The 15881-nt window shown below is 39.4% G+C and overlaps 1 protein-coding gene across 1 annotated transcript in view; it reads right to left on the bottom strand.

Moving 5' to 3' along the window:
• Asxl3 (ASXL transcriptional regulator 3) overlaps window positions 1–11553 on the bottom strand; it is a 141781-nt gene extending 130228 nt beyond the window's left edge. The window contains exon 1 of the mRNA XM_038332071.1: window positions 11477–11553. Within this exon, the coding sequence (XP_038187999.1) occupies window positions 11477–11532 (56 nt within the window). The 5' untranslated portion in view covers window positions 11533–11553. The remainder of the gene's footprint in view (window positions 1–11476) is intronic.
• Between the last annotated feature and the right edge of the window lie 4328 nt (window positions 11554–15881).

The raw sequence follows: 15881 nt of genomic DNA, 5'->3' as shown, positions 1-15881 counted from the left end.
AACAACAAAAAGAAAAGCAGAAAACCAAAATAAAAAATGAGCAGTAATAACTGCATTTAGTAATTCCTAAGAGAACTTCTCTGTTCCTAACTCATCATTTTTCTTCTTAGAAGATGGTGCTGAGGAATCCAAAGGAAGCTTCAATGCCAACTCCAGTAAAGAAGAAAATCATATTTGTGCCATTCTCTTATCTACTCACTATTGACAAGGTGTTCCAGTGACTCTTAGTGAATGCTGCTATTCTGTTTCTCGTAACAAGCAAATCCCCTTCACTGAACACACATGAACTAGCAAACTAAACAAAATCCATTACGCACACTTTACATGGCTATGTTTCATGTAGGAATTCTGAAGAACAACTCAAACATGAATCCTAGATAGCCACAGCCTGAATACTGTGCATGTATAAGAAAGGAGAAAGCCTTGTTTCTGTACCTCCTTGGAGAAAAGTAAACAGGTCACAGGAGGGGCATTGACAAGTGGTCCTAATAGAGCCTATAAATAAAGACAACATTACATGATGATTCTTCTTAAGGAAGAAGGCAGTAGTGCCACTTCTAAGATGGTACTCAGGTATTCACTGGGGCCCCCTTTAGTTTTCCTATCCACGTCTCTTCAGAGAAAAAAAAAACCAAGATCCCAGCCCTCACACTTCCACTTGCATGTGGTTCAAATAAACACCATCCATTTTTATTCATTTTCCCCACAACTATCCAGACTACAGGCATCTAAAATCAGTTTTTCCATTATATCGACATTTTGTTAGCAACCATGTTTTGACCATAATTAGTTAATTCCCTAGAAACAATTCTAAGATAACAGTACAAAAGTGGTAATTTTACAGAGTCCTAGGTCTCTTTTCCCAAAGCACATTTTATACCTTTGTAGCACACTACTTTCTCAAGCAAACAGTAAGAAGTTGTATCTGAAGTGTGTATTCTGATGTTTATAGCTCAGGTCCTCACTGCAAGTCACTGTGACTTCTGCATGCATCAAGCATGGCATTTAACATATGCTCAAGGTTTGAGAATCCACAAAATCTGCATGACCTATGTCATATCCTTCCCCCACCCATCTACCGTAGTTACAATGCAGCTATAACTTGTAAAGCTATTTGAACAAGTTTATCTCAAGACAGTCTTGACAATCAGTAATAAAAATCAGTATTATATATAATCTAGCACATAGAAGACACCAATCTTGCATCAAAACAGCTACCAAGGATGTGTGTGTGTGTGTGTGTGTGTGTGCGCGTGTGCGTGCGTGCGTGCAGTCATGTGTATATGTGTGATAGGATCAAATTATTGGTAACTTTTGAATACATTCATGTGTCTTTACATGTGTGAACACATGTATGTGTGGGTGTACTTGCAAAAGTGTGTATGGGTATTGGCCAGAGGTTGACTAAAAGTGTCCTCCTCAATTATTCTTCATGTTATTGCCTGAGGCAGGGTCTTGATGAACCTGGAGCTCACTTATATGGCTAGTCTACCTAGCCAGTTTGCTTATGGGAGCCCATCTCCAGCTCCCAAGCTCTGGGATTCCAGGTGGGCTGCAGTCCCTGCCAGGCTTGCAGATGTCTTCACTCTTGCATGGCCAGCACGAAACTCACGAGGTCAAGGTTGTGTTTTTGTTTTTTGGGTTTTTTTTTTCAGGCTCCAAGTGACTAAAAAGGATTAAAGCTATGTGGCTGTGCTATCTAACCCTAGAACCTCAAAATCCATGTTTATCCCTTGCTACTGAATGTACATTATCAAGTTACTTCATCTGCTTCCATATCTTTGTTGCCAAAATGGGAAGTGGAAGTATATCTATCCCAATCAAAGCTTACTTTAAAAGCCATTAGTAACTGATGTAAATTGCCCTTAGCATTAGGCATGGCAGGGAAAAAAACAACAAATGCTAATATTCATTTTATGATCAAAACCCTCCCGCTAATTTTCTTGGCATAACTACATAAAATAGAGTTATTTCAGCCCTATGCCAAAATAAAAAGAAAGAAAAAACAAAGTGGGTACAAGCATGGGATTCCCTTTCCTTAATAAACTAATAAATGCAATACTTAGACAAATACTAACTAGCATATTCATACATTTACGAAGACTTTGAAAAGTCAAAAATGTTCCCAGATACAAAAACATAGAAGAGACAGTATGCACTGTGTTTCAGACATGTTTACAAAAGGTTTTCTTTACAAAGAAAACTCACACACTGACTCCCAAAGAATAGAGCATAACTTTGTTCACCTGTTCACCACAACAACCGTTAAGTCTCAAGAACACAGCAATGTCCTAGGACATGTGGGCAGAACAAACCTTTGTCTTTAAATGCCCTCCAAATTCTCCAAGCATTTAAAGTAACCACTGATTAGGCCCTCAATCAAGTCCCCTTGTATGATGATCTTTGTCTTGGAGAATTCATTTCCCTGATCCCTCTGATATTCCTCTCTTCTCTCATTTCTCTAATATTCTTTGAATCGAGATGCTAGGCACTATTTCCACTCACAATGCAGACTGAAACCAGTTGAGGGTATGGATATTGGCAGCTTGAAGTGCTCTAAAAGCAAATATGAAACTTTGTTCCCCATCACATGTAGAGCAGGCATGTGTGGATAAATATCTATATTATTCACACATGTGTGTAGATCTCCTGAATTTGAGACAGAACTGTAGACAACAATTATCAATTTGATTTTTCTTTAGTATGTAGGGGAAAGTATACGATAATCATTTCTAACTAAAGGACTGAGACTGATTAGGAATCATTTACTATAGCTTTTAGAAATCATTGCTCCACAAAAATCTCCTCCTTTTTATTGCCTGTAAAAACAAATCAATGCTAAAAAGAAGTCCTTATGTCAGCATACCGAGTGTTTTGCATTTGAATTATGCCATCAAGTTCAAAACACTGAAGCAGAGCTGCAGCTCCTGTTGGCATGTGACGGTTAAGAATGCAGAGCAACGAAATAAGATGAGACAAAAGCACGCGACAGAGAATTAGTAAGATCGCCAGGTGAGCGCCACTCCCCCGACAGACATCTACCTGCACAGAGGACTTGGAAAGGCTCGTGCACAGAGTAATTTCACAGCCATTTCAGGCTCTATTTCTGCACTGAAATATTTATAGGGTATTCAGTGTTTCTGGGGTAAATTATACCTAGATCTTGGTAAAGCTGAAATCACTTAAATTACCTTTTTTGTTCAATTACTTGGAAGAATGGAGAAAGAAAGCTTGACAGAATAAAAAGATGTATTAAGCAGTGGCCATTTCATAGCTGTAATTGCACAGCTTAGTGGATATTGATGCCCTCAGGGTTGTAGGCAGTCACCACAGCTATTTTTACCAAAGGCTTCAAATAAAATCCAAATCCATTCGTATTATTTAAATATACATATTATGTTTGAACATGAATCTTCTTATGCTGAGTATCTCACTGGTTAGTGTGTTAGGAATAATACAGAAAAACACACATTCTCAGTGCACTTGATGGAGACACAGCAATGAGTGAGCATATTGTTATAGATACCGTCTAACAAAAGCTGGACAGTCTGGTCCTAGAAAAAGTCTTGCTGTTATCTCAGAGGCTTTGGGAATTACCCGAATTCTGAAGCATTGTCACTGACTGAGTGTTGCTGTCTCCCAGTTATCCACAGGATGACCATGTAGACATCAGTGTGAAGGCACCTCTATGAGATGTGACCAAGGCCAAAGGGTGGCATTCTGATCTGAGAGGGTTGGCTGGTACCCTTGTAGGAAGTGACTGAAGAGTCTGGCTACCTATGTGGCTGTGTGAAGACTAGTAAAAGGGGAGAGATACAAGATGGAGAGGGTTCCATCAGAAAAGACACCACCAGACCTCAATCTGGGACTCAGCAGCAATGGCAGAGGCAGTTACTCTAGATCAGACTCTTGGAAACATACTGCATCAGTGTGGGGCACTGCCTCTGACGAGTACATAGCAATGATGTGAAAAACTCCAGTAGAACATGTGAGAGTGCTCTCCCTCTCCCTCTCTCTCTCTCTCTCTCTCTCTCTCTCTCTCTCTCTCTCTCTCTCTCTCTCTCTCTCACGCACACACATGCACACACACACACGCACACAGCGTACAGACATAGTACATACATATACTCATGAACACTGAACACATATTTATACATATCTATATAAACATATATATCTATATATGCACACATGTACCACTGATGTAGGAGGGTCTTCTATCTATCTTTTGTTTCATTGGTTAATTAATAAAGAAAACTGCTTGGCCTGATAGGTCAGAACATAGGTAGGCCGGGAAGACAGAACAGAATGCTGGGAGAAAGAAGGTAGTGAGGCAGTCGCCATGGTTCTCCGACCCGAGATGGATGTACTCTAGAATCTTTCCCGGTAAGCCACCACCTCGTGGTGCTACACAGATTATTAGAAATGGGTTAATCAAGATGTGAAAGTTAGCCAGTAAGAGGCTAGAGATAATGGGCCAAGCAGTGTTTAAATGAATACAATTTGTGTGTTGTTATTTCAGGTGTAAAGCTAGCCGTGCAGGAGCCCGGTGGGAACGCAGCCCGCAGCTCCTTCTACATACCACACACACATTCAGACACATGACACATAGATATTCATGAACACCCCATTAAACACAGATGAACACACACACACACATACACACACACACACACACACACACACGGACACAAAGAACTTTATGAATGTCTTGTGGGCTCTATCCTTCACCATTAGTTAATTAATTAATTAGAGGAAGCTTCCCACTGCGTAGTCCAGGTTAGTCCTGCCATCTAATCCTACCTTCTAAGGAGCACTGGGGGAAATTTCATAATGAAAGTTAGCCAACCAACTATGGTAGTACCATCAGTTGCCTGCTTTGAGGTCTTACTAGTGCCCAAGCCCAGCTTGCCTAGGAGTGTTCAAAGAAGCTCTGAGCTTCCAGGAAAACATTGCACATAATCATGTGTTAACCTGAGAACTGCTTTACCAATAAGATGTAACGGTGTCTCTCTCAGGGGTCATTTCAAGGGCAAGTGAGATGTTCAGTGGGGAAAAGCAATTGCTGCCAATCCCAAGACCTAAGTTTGGTTCCTGGGTCCTTTCTGGTGGATTCCACTTCTTAATGTGCAAGCACACATACTCTCTCATGCGTTCTAAATTAATAAATATGCAAATAAATGTGATAAAAAGTTAAAGAATAATTTCAATTATGCTAACTAAGCAAATTTTAATTGTTTAATTTGAGAGACTATAGTCATTTTCAAACAGTGATACTCATATTTAAGCTGAGCACATAATCCATATTATATCATTTAATAAAAACCTAATTACAAACAGAAAACAAAATGCCAACAAAACATTTAAAATGATTATTTTGGGGGTAAGACACATAAATAAACATCCAGATCCAAAATTTTACCTACTTATAAAGCATAAAACAAGCTTTCTTCTTTCATTTATAAGCTATGTAATATCAGAATGCTTTGGATTTATCCAAAAACATATTATTAGCAATAAACTACTGTCCTTGGTTTCATATAATTTTCACAGAATAAACTTAGAACTTTTTTATTCATTAATTCATAGACTATCATATTGTCCCTGGAATATCTTGCAGTGTCAGCTAAGAGATGCTACAATAGATGATAGCAGAGGAAAAATGGACTTGAAAGAGGGTTTTTTTTTTCTGGGATCAGGTGTGCAGATAAGAAAATGGTACAATAACCTATTTCAAAAGTAAGTATCTAAATATGGGGGGCAGTAGACTACAGACAAAGATAGATGCAATCAAGACGTGAAGCTGATATGCCTCTTGAAACAACCTGGCATAAGGGCATGGTGGGAGACGAGCTAAGAATGACTTGTATGCAAATTACCAGTTTGAGCAATGAGTAAGTAAAATTACACACCAACCACGAACCAGATTATATTCTAAGTGTTTGCCTATACACACGTGCCACACATATAACCATATGCAAATTGCCCTGGGTCTCTGACTAATCATGCCATTGTCTCACACATCCCTCTCTCAGTGGCTGGCTGTGCACAACATTTCTACAATGAGAGAATTAGATGTTAACAAATGGCAGGGCTGACACCATGCACTAACACTGTAATTCTAAGAATGTTCCAACACAAACAAACTCTTCCACCCTTTCAGCATAAAGGGAAGGCTGCTAACATGGACACTGGAGATAAGGATTGATTCTGTAATAGAAATCATTTGTGTTTCTTATCTCTAGACAAAACATCTCAGCACCCAGGAAGAATCACCTCCTATAGTGCTAATTAGCAACGTAAATCTCACCAAGAGCAATGTCAAAAGACTTTATTGTTTGTCACTATATGTGGTAATTGAATTTCTAACAGTTTATCCTTTAAAATGCAAAATCTTTAATAAACCTTAATTTAAAGTGGGGATCCCAATTTCCACATATCATCACTAAGACTCACAGAAAGAAAAACATAAAATGCATTAAAGCACAAGGTAAAAGCAAATTTATTCAGAAAATAATCAGTGACGATAAAAAGATTTTCATACATGTTAGAATAATCACAAAACCTTAGCTTCTCAGAGGAATATTTTACATTGCAATTTTTAAAGTGTGTCTGCCTTCTGAGTAACACTAAAACAATTAGAGATTATTTAGAAAATTGTTCAAGTGTCCCTACCAGGATGTATAATTACAGGCTGCTACTCTGTAAAATTTTGATGAAAACATATTTTTAAATAGTAAGGCATCTATAGCATTGTTAAAACATATTCAGAAATACTGCCCTGTCTCTGACCCTTAAGAGACTGAGTTGATACTTTCTCTGTGTGGAAGCGTGTGTGTGCATATATATATTTCCTAATGACCCTATTAGCTCCATTATAAACTATTTACCCATTCTCCAATAGTATCAAAACTACAAGAAGACTCATGTCACATTAATTACTGATATTTTCTGATTGTGCATAAGTGGTTGGTACTCATTTGCTACTGGTTGCTTGTTTTTGCTCTTGTTGGGTGAGTGATACAAGTCTAAATCACTTTGAAGTGCCTAGCTATGCCCTGCTAACAGAAGGTTTATTTACTTATAGAGCATCACCTTAAAAATTACATGACACAGGACAGCAAGAAATACCCCGTGGTACCAAATCCACCACAGTGTTCCTCCTAGAGAGGCAAATACTAAATAAGAAGTCAAATACAGAAAATCACAATGAGACAGTCTGCAACCTTCCAAAACTAGTGAACTGGGTATAGCTGTCATTTCTGACTGCAGGCCAGAGCGCATTCTGACAAGCTGGAAATGTCCAGTTGAGGATCTCGCAGTATATCAAACATTCATCTACAACATAGCATGGTGGAATGTGCCCACCGTCCCCTCTATCCAATCAGCATGACTATTTGATTGCAAGACTCTGACCATCTGAACAGTCTTCCAAACAATTGTGACTGATTAGTTGTGACAACCAATAGCCCTGAAAGACCTGAGTCTAAGTATCATCAGAATCGGTAAAGCATAAGCACAGATGGACAAGATATTTTATATCACAAAACTATACTGATAAATTCCTTCATTCAAGTATATGAAGGGGGAGAAAAGTTTACCATACATATGGAAAACAGAACCTGGTCTACAGAAACGGTACTGGGATTGCATTAATCAACTTTCTAACCACATTCTGACAACTTATTATATTCAGATATCTTTAAAAACTCATTCTGGTTTTTCCAGATAAATTCTAATCATGGTTTAGATAGTTCACAAATAACATGGAAATGACACATAAAATCTGTGCTCTTTTTATCATGTCTACCTAAATATATATAACTTAAAGTGTTACTTACAGAGAAGCAAAATCAGTATAAAATGTCATGAGTGTCAAAGTAACACTATTTCATCTGTTAAATGTATTCTAATATCCACATTAGCTCTGTCAAAATAATGGACCTTGTGAACTTTTGGAATTGCAAATTTAAACCAGCAATCTTAAAGGATCTAGAATTAAGCCACAGAACCATGCTCCCCTTGTTCATGGGTAATCTTCTGTAGATGTATGCACAAGTATTTAGTAGGGCTGCTGCAGACTAGTTAGTCCCTTTTTGATCTTAAAACAAGTTACTGAATAGGATATAAACCACACTGTGTTGGTTTGGCCTACATGACTGTAGGCTAAAGTCATCAATGGGAGCCAGAAAATTAACATGGTAAGAAAGGAGACTATTTACTCAACAACTATTTATTATTTTCTGAGTGCCAGGAGAGTTAGATGCTTTCTCTGCCCTTAACGAGCTCATGGCACCTGATGAGAACACTGTGAAACACTGGAGAGCAGCTAGATGAACTGCAGAGGTGACTCTGCATCACAGAAAAGGAAAGAAAACCGCATACAGCTTTATAGGAATGCTCTTAGTTAAGTACCTGGAATACTGAGAGACTCTGCAGACACTTAGAAATGCTGGGGACCATGGAGGACTGTCACTCTCAGAGTGCTACAGACACATCAGTCACCCCAGGATCACTACCCTGTACTTGATCAAGCATACCTAACCTGCTTGTATTTCATGGAAAACATAACATTAATAAGTAACAAGAATTAATCATCCAGGATTGACCTTCTGATGATGGAATTTGTAAACGTTACCTAAGAAAAATAGATACAGTTCCACTTCATTTATTCAGCTACTTTAAATATTTGGAAACATCTAAGAACTTCAAAAGCAGCAAAACAGTACATTAGGCAGGTAAAAGAAATGTCAGCACCTGTTCTCTGAAAGAACACACAGAAATAACAAGATGGTTCCAAACTCACACAGAGTCTGTGGAGGTTTGCCTTAGAGGTAATTCTAAGAGGCAAGCTAAGACTGGAAATGAAGGGAAGAGTGAACAGAAACACACAGGCAGTAAATAACAGATCACAGCTGACCGAAGAGCAGAAAGTGAAAGATACAGAGAAAATAAATGAAAACGTGAAATGCATGTCTGAGGCCATTCAGAAACAGAGCTGCCTTTACAGATGACCGTGCAATAACGAGCGGCAATGTCTCTCTCTTTCCCTTTCCCTTCACATGGGAACTGCCTGCCAGGGTTCTTTAAATAACAGTACCAGTCGATCGGCACTTGTAACACAATGATTTTCCACACAAAATGATGTGTTGATAAGGAACTGAGAGAGGATGAATTTAGGGGCATACAGAGTTGTATATTCCTTTCCAGTGTTCTTAATTATTCCGTGAAGACATTTTGTTTTGGAGTTTTGACTGGCTTTGCTAACAGCATAACTAAAAGATATTTAAAGCACAGCTCTGCAAAAGAGAACATTTTGAAAGCAAGATGTGGCACTGTGATCATAATGGCAATTCAAATACTGTTGAGAACCACTTTTCAGGACCCATATTATTTCAAGCTAACACAATAGCGGTAGTCACTCTTTTGCATAAGAATATATGTGTGTATGTGGTGTGTATAAATGTACAAGCACATAAATGTGTGTGTGTGTGTGTGTGTGTAAGTGCACATGCATGTGGGATCCAGGGATCCAGAGTCCAAATTTGGGTTTCTTTTATCACTCTCTACTTTATGTTTTGAGACGGAGTCTCATTTTGAACTTACAGCTCATGGACTATGCTAGGCTATTTGGCCAGTGAACTTTGGGGAGCATCCTGCTTCAATTTACCTACCCCTAAGATTATAGGCACATATCACCATCCCCAGGCTTTTGTGCACTTTGTGGGGAATAAACTCAGTTCTTTATGCTTGTGCTACAAGCACTTTCCCCACCGAGCCATTGCCCCAGTCCTGAGACAGATAGCTTAGTGAATGAGTTTCAATCACCTACTTCTAGGCATACAATTCAGAAATGTGTTAGCTCTGGGACAAGGCCTTTGACATGTTTAGATCATGACTCCCTTTTCTCCTTTGGTTGTGGCATGACCATTTTAGTGCTTTCTCAATAGAATTAATATTTTTAGCTTTATTGACAGGTTAGCAAACAGAAAAATTGTCAATTTTCCCCATCACATTCCCTAATTTCTCATGCTGACATTCGGCATAAACCAGGATCTCCTACTGTGGGGCTTTTGGGCACTATGAGCAAATGGTATCCTACTGTTGCCACTACTGTGGCAACAGACCAATAAAATAGTGTAGTTATATTATCTCACTGTGTTTCTTCATGGGAACCAGGAAAAAGTTCCCCAAATGGAAATGAAAATAGGAGCATCTATACCCCACTGATTGTGATGTCTATGGATCTAACTCGCAAAAGATGCCATTTAGACAGCTGCAGACTAATGGTACTTACACTTCAAATTCAACAGAAATCACAGGTGATGAAATTCAAGTCTAAGAAAAGCTGGGCTCAAGGATATTCATTCCGCACTGCCTGTCTATCTCAATATCAAAGTACTGAAAGGTATCTCAGTAGATTTAATGTCTATCAAATTATAACCATTGTGACTCTAATGTTGCTATTTCTACAGCTTTCAGATAGCCAATTCACACAAATTCTAATTGATATAACCCAGCTAATAACAAAGATATATATCAACATGATTATTGTGCTATGTAAAAAAAAAATACATTTTTTTCCCTTAGTTGGTATCATCTGTGTGGTCAAAACTAAAGCTGTAAAATTAATATATAAATGTAAATGACCATTATGAGTAAACAGAATGTGGTATATTTATACAACAGAAAATTATTTGACAACAAAAAGTAATGAACTTTTGGTGTATTTTACAATAACAATCATTATTGGAATCATAACACTGGAGGGGGATCCAGAAGGCTATATTTACATGAATTCCATTTATAGATCATGTCAGAATAGAAAATCCATAAAGACAACAAAGATTAGTGGCTACTGAGGGGTGCCAACTGGAGACAAGTAAGTATAGGATTTCATTTTAAGGTGACTACAGAAGTGAGGATGGCTGCAGAGACAAGGCACCAAAGGGCAAACTTTATTATAGGTGAATCCTATCTTAATAAAGCCACTATTAAAAAATAAATAGAAAGTCTCACTATCTGATAAAAGTCACTCTGAGTTGAGGCCTTCAACATAAGAGGACTACATTTTCAGCCATATTTTATTGGCCCTTTGAATTTTATCAGTCTGCTCATCTTTACATCCCAGGTTCTATTAAGCCTATAAAAGTGTTTCCCTTGTACTGCTTAATTTCAGAAACACTATCTCCTCTTGAGGGAAAGAGGAGTAACTCTGATGTGGGGCTAAACCACAATGACTTTCTTTGTTACCAACGACTGCTCTTTATCAATCCACCAAAGGTGATGTATTAACTTAATAGGCAGCTCTGGGGAAAGCTTGGGTCACCACAGCGTTTTGTTGCAATCACAAGAGAATTTGTGGATACTTGTTTAATTCACCATCAACTACAGTGTTAACTAGAGACGTCCTTCTTGCCTCACTAGTGGCAACCATTAGTCAGCAAGAGAGAAATGACTTAAGACGGATACTGACCTTGTCTCTTTTAAGCCTTCCTTCTGAATGACCTCCAGAATCTGCTTTGCTGTCATTGGGGAGTTGGGGTGTTTTTCTAGTGCCTAAAGAAATAAAAATGAGCGTAAGACATGAGACTCCAGATTACTGCGTGGAAGCATGCAGAATGGAAGCTTTACAGGAACCATGGGTTCTCTTCCTTAAGTTTCTAAAGAGGAAGGGAAATTTTAGACCAAAATAAGTCTCAGCACTGCACAGCTCAGGAGACCAGAGGGAGAATAGCACTCCCCCACCCCCCGATCAGCACTATGAAATCAACAACTTCTGCAAGATTGGGGGTTGGGGAATTCTTTAAAAGAAAAAAAAGTCACAATGGCATACATGCCATAAGAAGATGTGCAAACCCTGGTAAAACAAGTCAAGCAAGCACAATGCAATGTTCTTCATTTTGAACAAAACTGCTACTGTCCCTTAATATCAGCTGTGCATGGTTAAAGACACATCTTCAGGCTGAAAATGTGTTTATTCCTAGAGCCGTGGAGCACACAGCCCAAATAGCAACGAACAAAATCAGGTCAGAAACAACAATGTGAGATTCAGTTTGACAAACCTTGGTGGGAAGTTTAAAAGGAAATGATAAAAGCTAACATTGAGAGAAACAGAGGTGCCCAAGCCTCGCCGTGTGCTTTGCTGGTTCAGCTCAGTTTCCTTGCCTTTGCCATTCCCAATTAACGTCAAGTGAGCATCTCCCTTCGTTCATCAAACCCTTATGGCCTTATGAATTCAGCCCCCCATTTCCCTTCCCTCCTACTCTGCACATACTCAATCTTTGGGAGATGTCTGTCTTAAACAAGGAGCCAGAGCACCCATGAGGCCACTGATTCCTTTACAGACATCAGCATCAGTGTGGGAGGCAAACTCATCTATTTATTCAGGGCTTTGGGTCCATGGGGGGGGGCTGTTTGATGAAGCAGGAAGAAATGCTGCTCACCCTCAACAATCCTGGGACCACATTTGGAAATGCACAAGTTTACAGTGCCCTCCTCTCCAAGGGTAGATGGCAACCATCTAAAAATTTTATAGTAAAGCTTCATGCATAAGCTATGGCCCTGCATGCCTTAGTGGTACTAAAGTTCTCATTTCTCATTATTTAATAGAAAGATCACAGTTACTAAGAAAAATAGGGTCACACTAATAGTCCTCCTAATCTGTTCAAAATAGGTCCGCAATGTCTTCTACCATCAATGATCAAATTTCCATTATTCCACTAGCAAAGACTAATCACACGAGGCCTATTTATGAGTGGAGAACAGGTGGTCCCTTTTCACTTCCAGTCCTCTCCTCGGTCTGCTGTTCGCAGTTCTCAGGCAATTTCCCCAATGCCCAACTCTGGTTCTTCACCACGCTAACAGCTAGCAGCCTTTTAAAGGGTGTTACTAAGCAAAGGCAACAGGTATGTCATGGAAAGGAATAGTCCTCACGGGGGTTATGGCACTGGAGAGTCAAACTGAAAATGGGAAAGGCATGGGGGGAAAGTTTAGGGACAGCCGTACAGGGAGAAGAGTAAAGTATAAAAATACTGGAGGGAAGCCGGGCAGTGGTGGCGCCCGCCTTTAATCCCAGCACTCGGGAGGCAGAGGCAGGCAGATCTCTGTGAGTTCGAGGCCAGCCTGGTCTACAAGAGCTAGTTCCAGGACAGGCTCTAAAAAAAAAAAAAAAAAAAAAAAAAAGCTGCAAAGAAACCCTGTCTCGAAAAACCCAAAAAAAAAAAAAAAAAAAAAAAAAAAAAAAAAAAAAAAAAAAAAAAAAAAAAAAAACTGGAGGAAAGGGCAATAAGGAAACTACATGACAGAACTGAGAAGGTAGACTCGATCTCATGGAGAAGGGGGAAGAGAAAATAGGCACAAGAATGAAAAAGGTTGTAAGCAGGACAGTGGTGATTAGGAATTCCTGAAAGGGCAGGCTGAGGTCATAGGAACTCTACAGGGCTTAGGGTCACCCCACACGACAGGTGATGCTGGGACCCTAATGAGCTCTCACAGCGGATATAGGTAGAACATTAATCAAGACTATTTGAAGGAACTATGGAAGACAGGATGGTAAGAAAGGAGGACAAGACAGCAAGGTAGATGGGAGGGAAACTGAGCTGAACTGGTGTCATCTAAAGGCAAACGCATCCGATCTAAGCAGACAGAGATGGAGCTATCCTGTCTTGCATGGTGTTTTAACAGAAATCTGGGTGCATTTGCAAGTCTGGTTTACTCACTGTGGAGGATCCCCTGTTTCTCTTCCTGAGTACAGGCCCCTCAGCACACCAAGGCAGCTCCTCCCAGCAACTGAGAAAAATTGGATGGCCCTGTTCCCTTCTCTATGATATCACTTCCTAGCTACAAAGGAAGTAAAACGCCAAGAATTACATCAGGAAAACTGAAGAGAGGCAGGAAGGAGATGAAACCACAGAGAACAGCAGAAGCCACCCTCCAGCCCTGAAAGACAGAAAAAAAGACAGAATACAAGGTGCCTGGGTGTGATCAAGCTTTACTAAATATCAGCACAAGATAGGGAAAAACTGTCTTCAAAGAACACAACACTGATATCATCAAAATCATTTTAATGACTTAGCATATGACAGACATATGCTAAGACCTAGGCAAAGCATACTGAAGAGTGTTAGAGGTGGGGGAACCTCACTCGGAGGACACGTACACCCCAAGTTCTCAGGCCCACACATATCACTCCAGAAAGGTTTTGACCATGGGCATGCCTTGCCTTTGTATTGATTTATTTAAGACCTTTTCACCATACATGCAAGCTTTCCATTTTTTTATTAAAGCTTCTTACATATGTACATTTTAATTCATAAAATATATTTCTTACTGATTACATTTTAATAACCATTTTGAATAATTATTTGAAAATCCCATACAATGCATTTTGATCATATTAACCTACAACTCCTTCACTTAAATCCTCCAAGATCTAACTCCACTTTTTAACCCCCAAGTTCACATCTTCTTTTTTTATTTTAATAACCTATTATGCTGACCGTATAGCTGGCCTAGGAATGGGGTCATCCAAGGCAGGGTGACTGGGGAGAATAATTAACTATGATGTGTTCAGCCACAAATGGGACATTTATATCACAACCCTTCTCTGAAACTCAGGTACCATCTCTGAAGAACAGATAGCAGGCCTGTTAAAGCCAGAGACTGGAGCAGACCAGAGTGGAGGACCGGGCAATCCAGTGTCTTCTGAACAAGGCAGTACTGCTGCACTCTTGAATACAAAGCAACTGTGGATGCTTGCATACGACCATTACGAGATCAAGCCAATCTGTATTTTAGTATGGAGTAAATTTAGTTTTGTTTTTTTATTTTTATCTAGGTGAAATTCTAACTTATTATTAGTCAGGCAAGTTTCTCCAATTTGATCTGCTATAGAAGTCAGACATGGTTATAGTGAGATGTCCTCTGGCATGTGCCATGTGGGACAGTACATTTCCAATGTGGAAATCCTATATAACACACACACACACGAGAGAGAGAGAGAGAGAGAGAGAGAGAGAGAGAGAGAGAGAGAGAGAGAGAGAGAGAGAGAGAGAGAGAGAGAGAGAGAGAGAGAGAGAGAGAGAGAACGCAAGCAGGGGGTGTGTTTGCTGGGCTGGATATGAGCAATCAGAGCGCCATGCTCACTCCCAGATCTTGGAATCCTGAAGGCCTCTACTGGAAACCACTGCTCTGGGGGTTTGCCCAAGGTTGCTGCCAGTTCCAGTAACCCAACAATTGTTGCAACAGCTGTAACATTTCAAAAGACTTCAGCGTTACAGAACACTGGAAGTTCATGATTCCTTATTAAGTGCCTAAGTGCTTACCTCTTTAGAAGAAACTGAGATTAAAATGGAAGCATTTGATTAAATCTTGAGGAATTAGGCTAGGTATTTAATTTAATATTTATTTTTAAACCTTTAATAAGCTATTGTCATATTTTTTTCAGCTAAACTGTGAGTAAAACTCTTCTATATTTTCACACTTTATTGCTAATGCTACAAAAGCCACTTAACTGTATTAATTATTATCTATATGAACTGGTAATTAAACTCCTAATAGCTCCAACAGCACTACAATAATGGACTGGGTTTTTTTGTTTGCTTGTGTTTTGAAATAATATTAATTGTTCTTCCCCTGAACTCTGCAGATTTATCTCTCTTTCCAACAGTGCTTACCCTGGCTAGAGAGTGAACATTTCTAATCCATTGCAAAACAACGCGTGATGAAAACGTGACTTGCTTTATCACTTAGTTTTTCCCACCATCCCTACATTTTGCTTGGGAAACCCATACTCAAAAGGACCAGGGTCAGCACTGAGGCAGATACAACTGACCAGATGCCCAACTCCTCCGCAGGAATCAGAGTGTCTCTGGGGTGGA

The sequence above is a fragment of the Arvicola amphibius genome, chromosome 5 (genome assembly GCF_903992535.2).
Source record: "Arvicola amphibius chromosome 5, mArvAmp1.2, whole genome shotgun sequence".
NCBI lineage: Eukaryota > Metazoa > Chordata > Mammalia > Rodentia > Cricetidae > Arvicola > Arvicola amphibius.
This window is presented reverse-complemented; position numbering and strand designations above follow the sequence as displayed.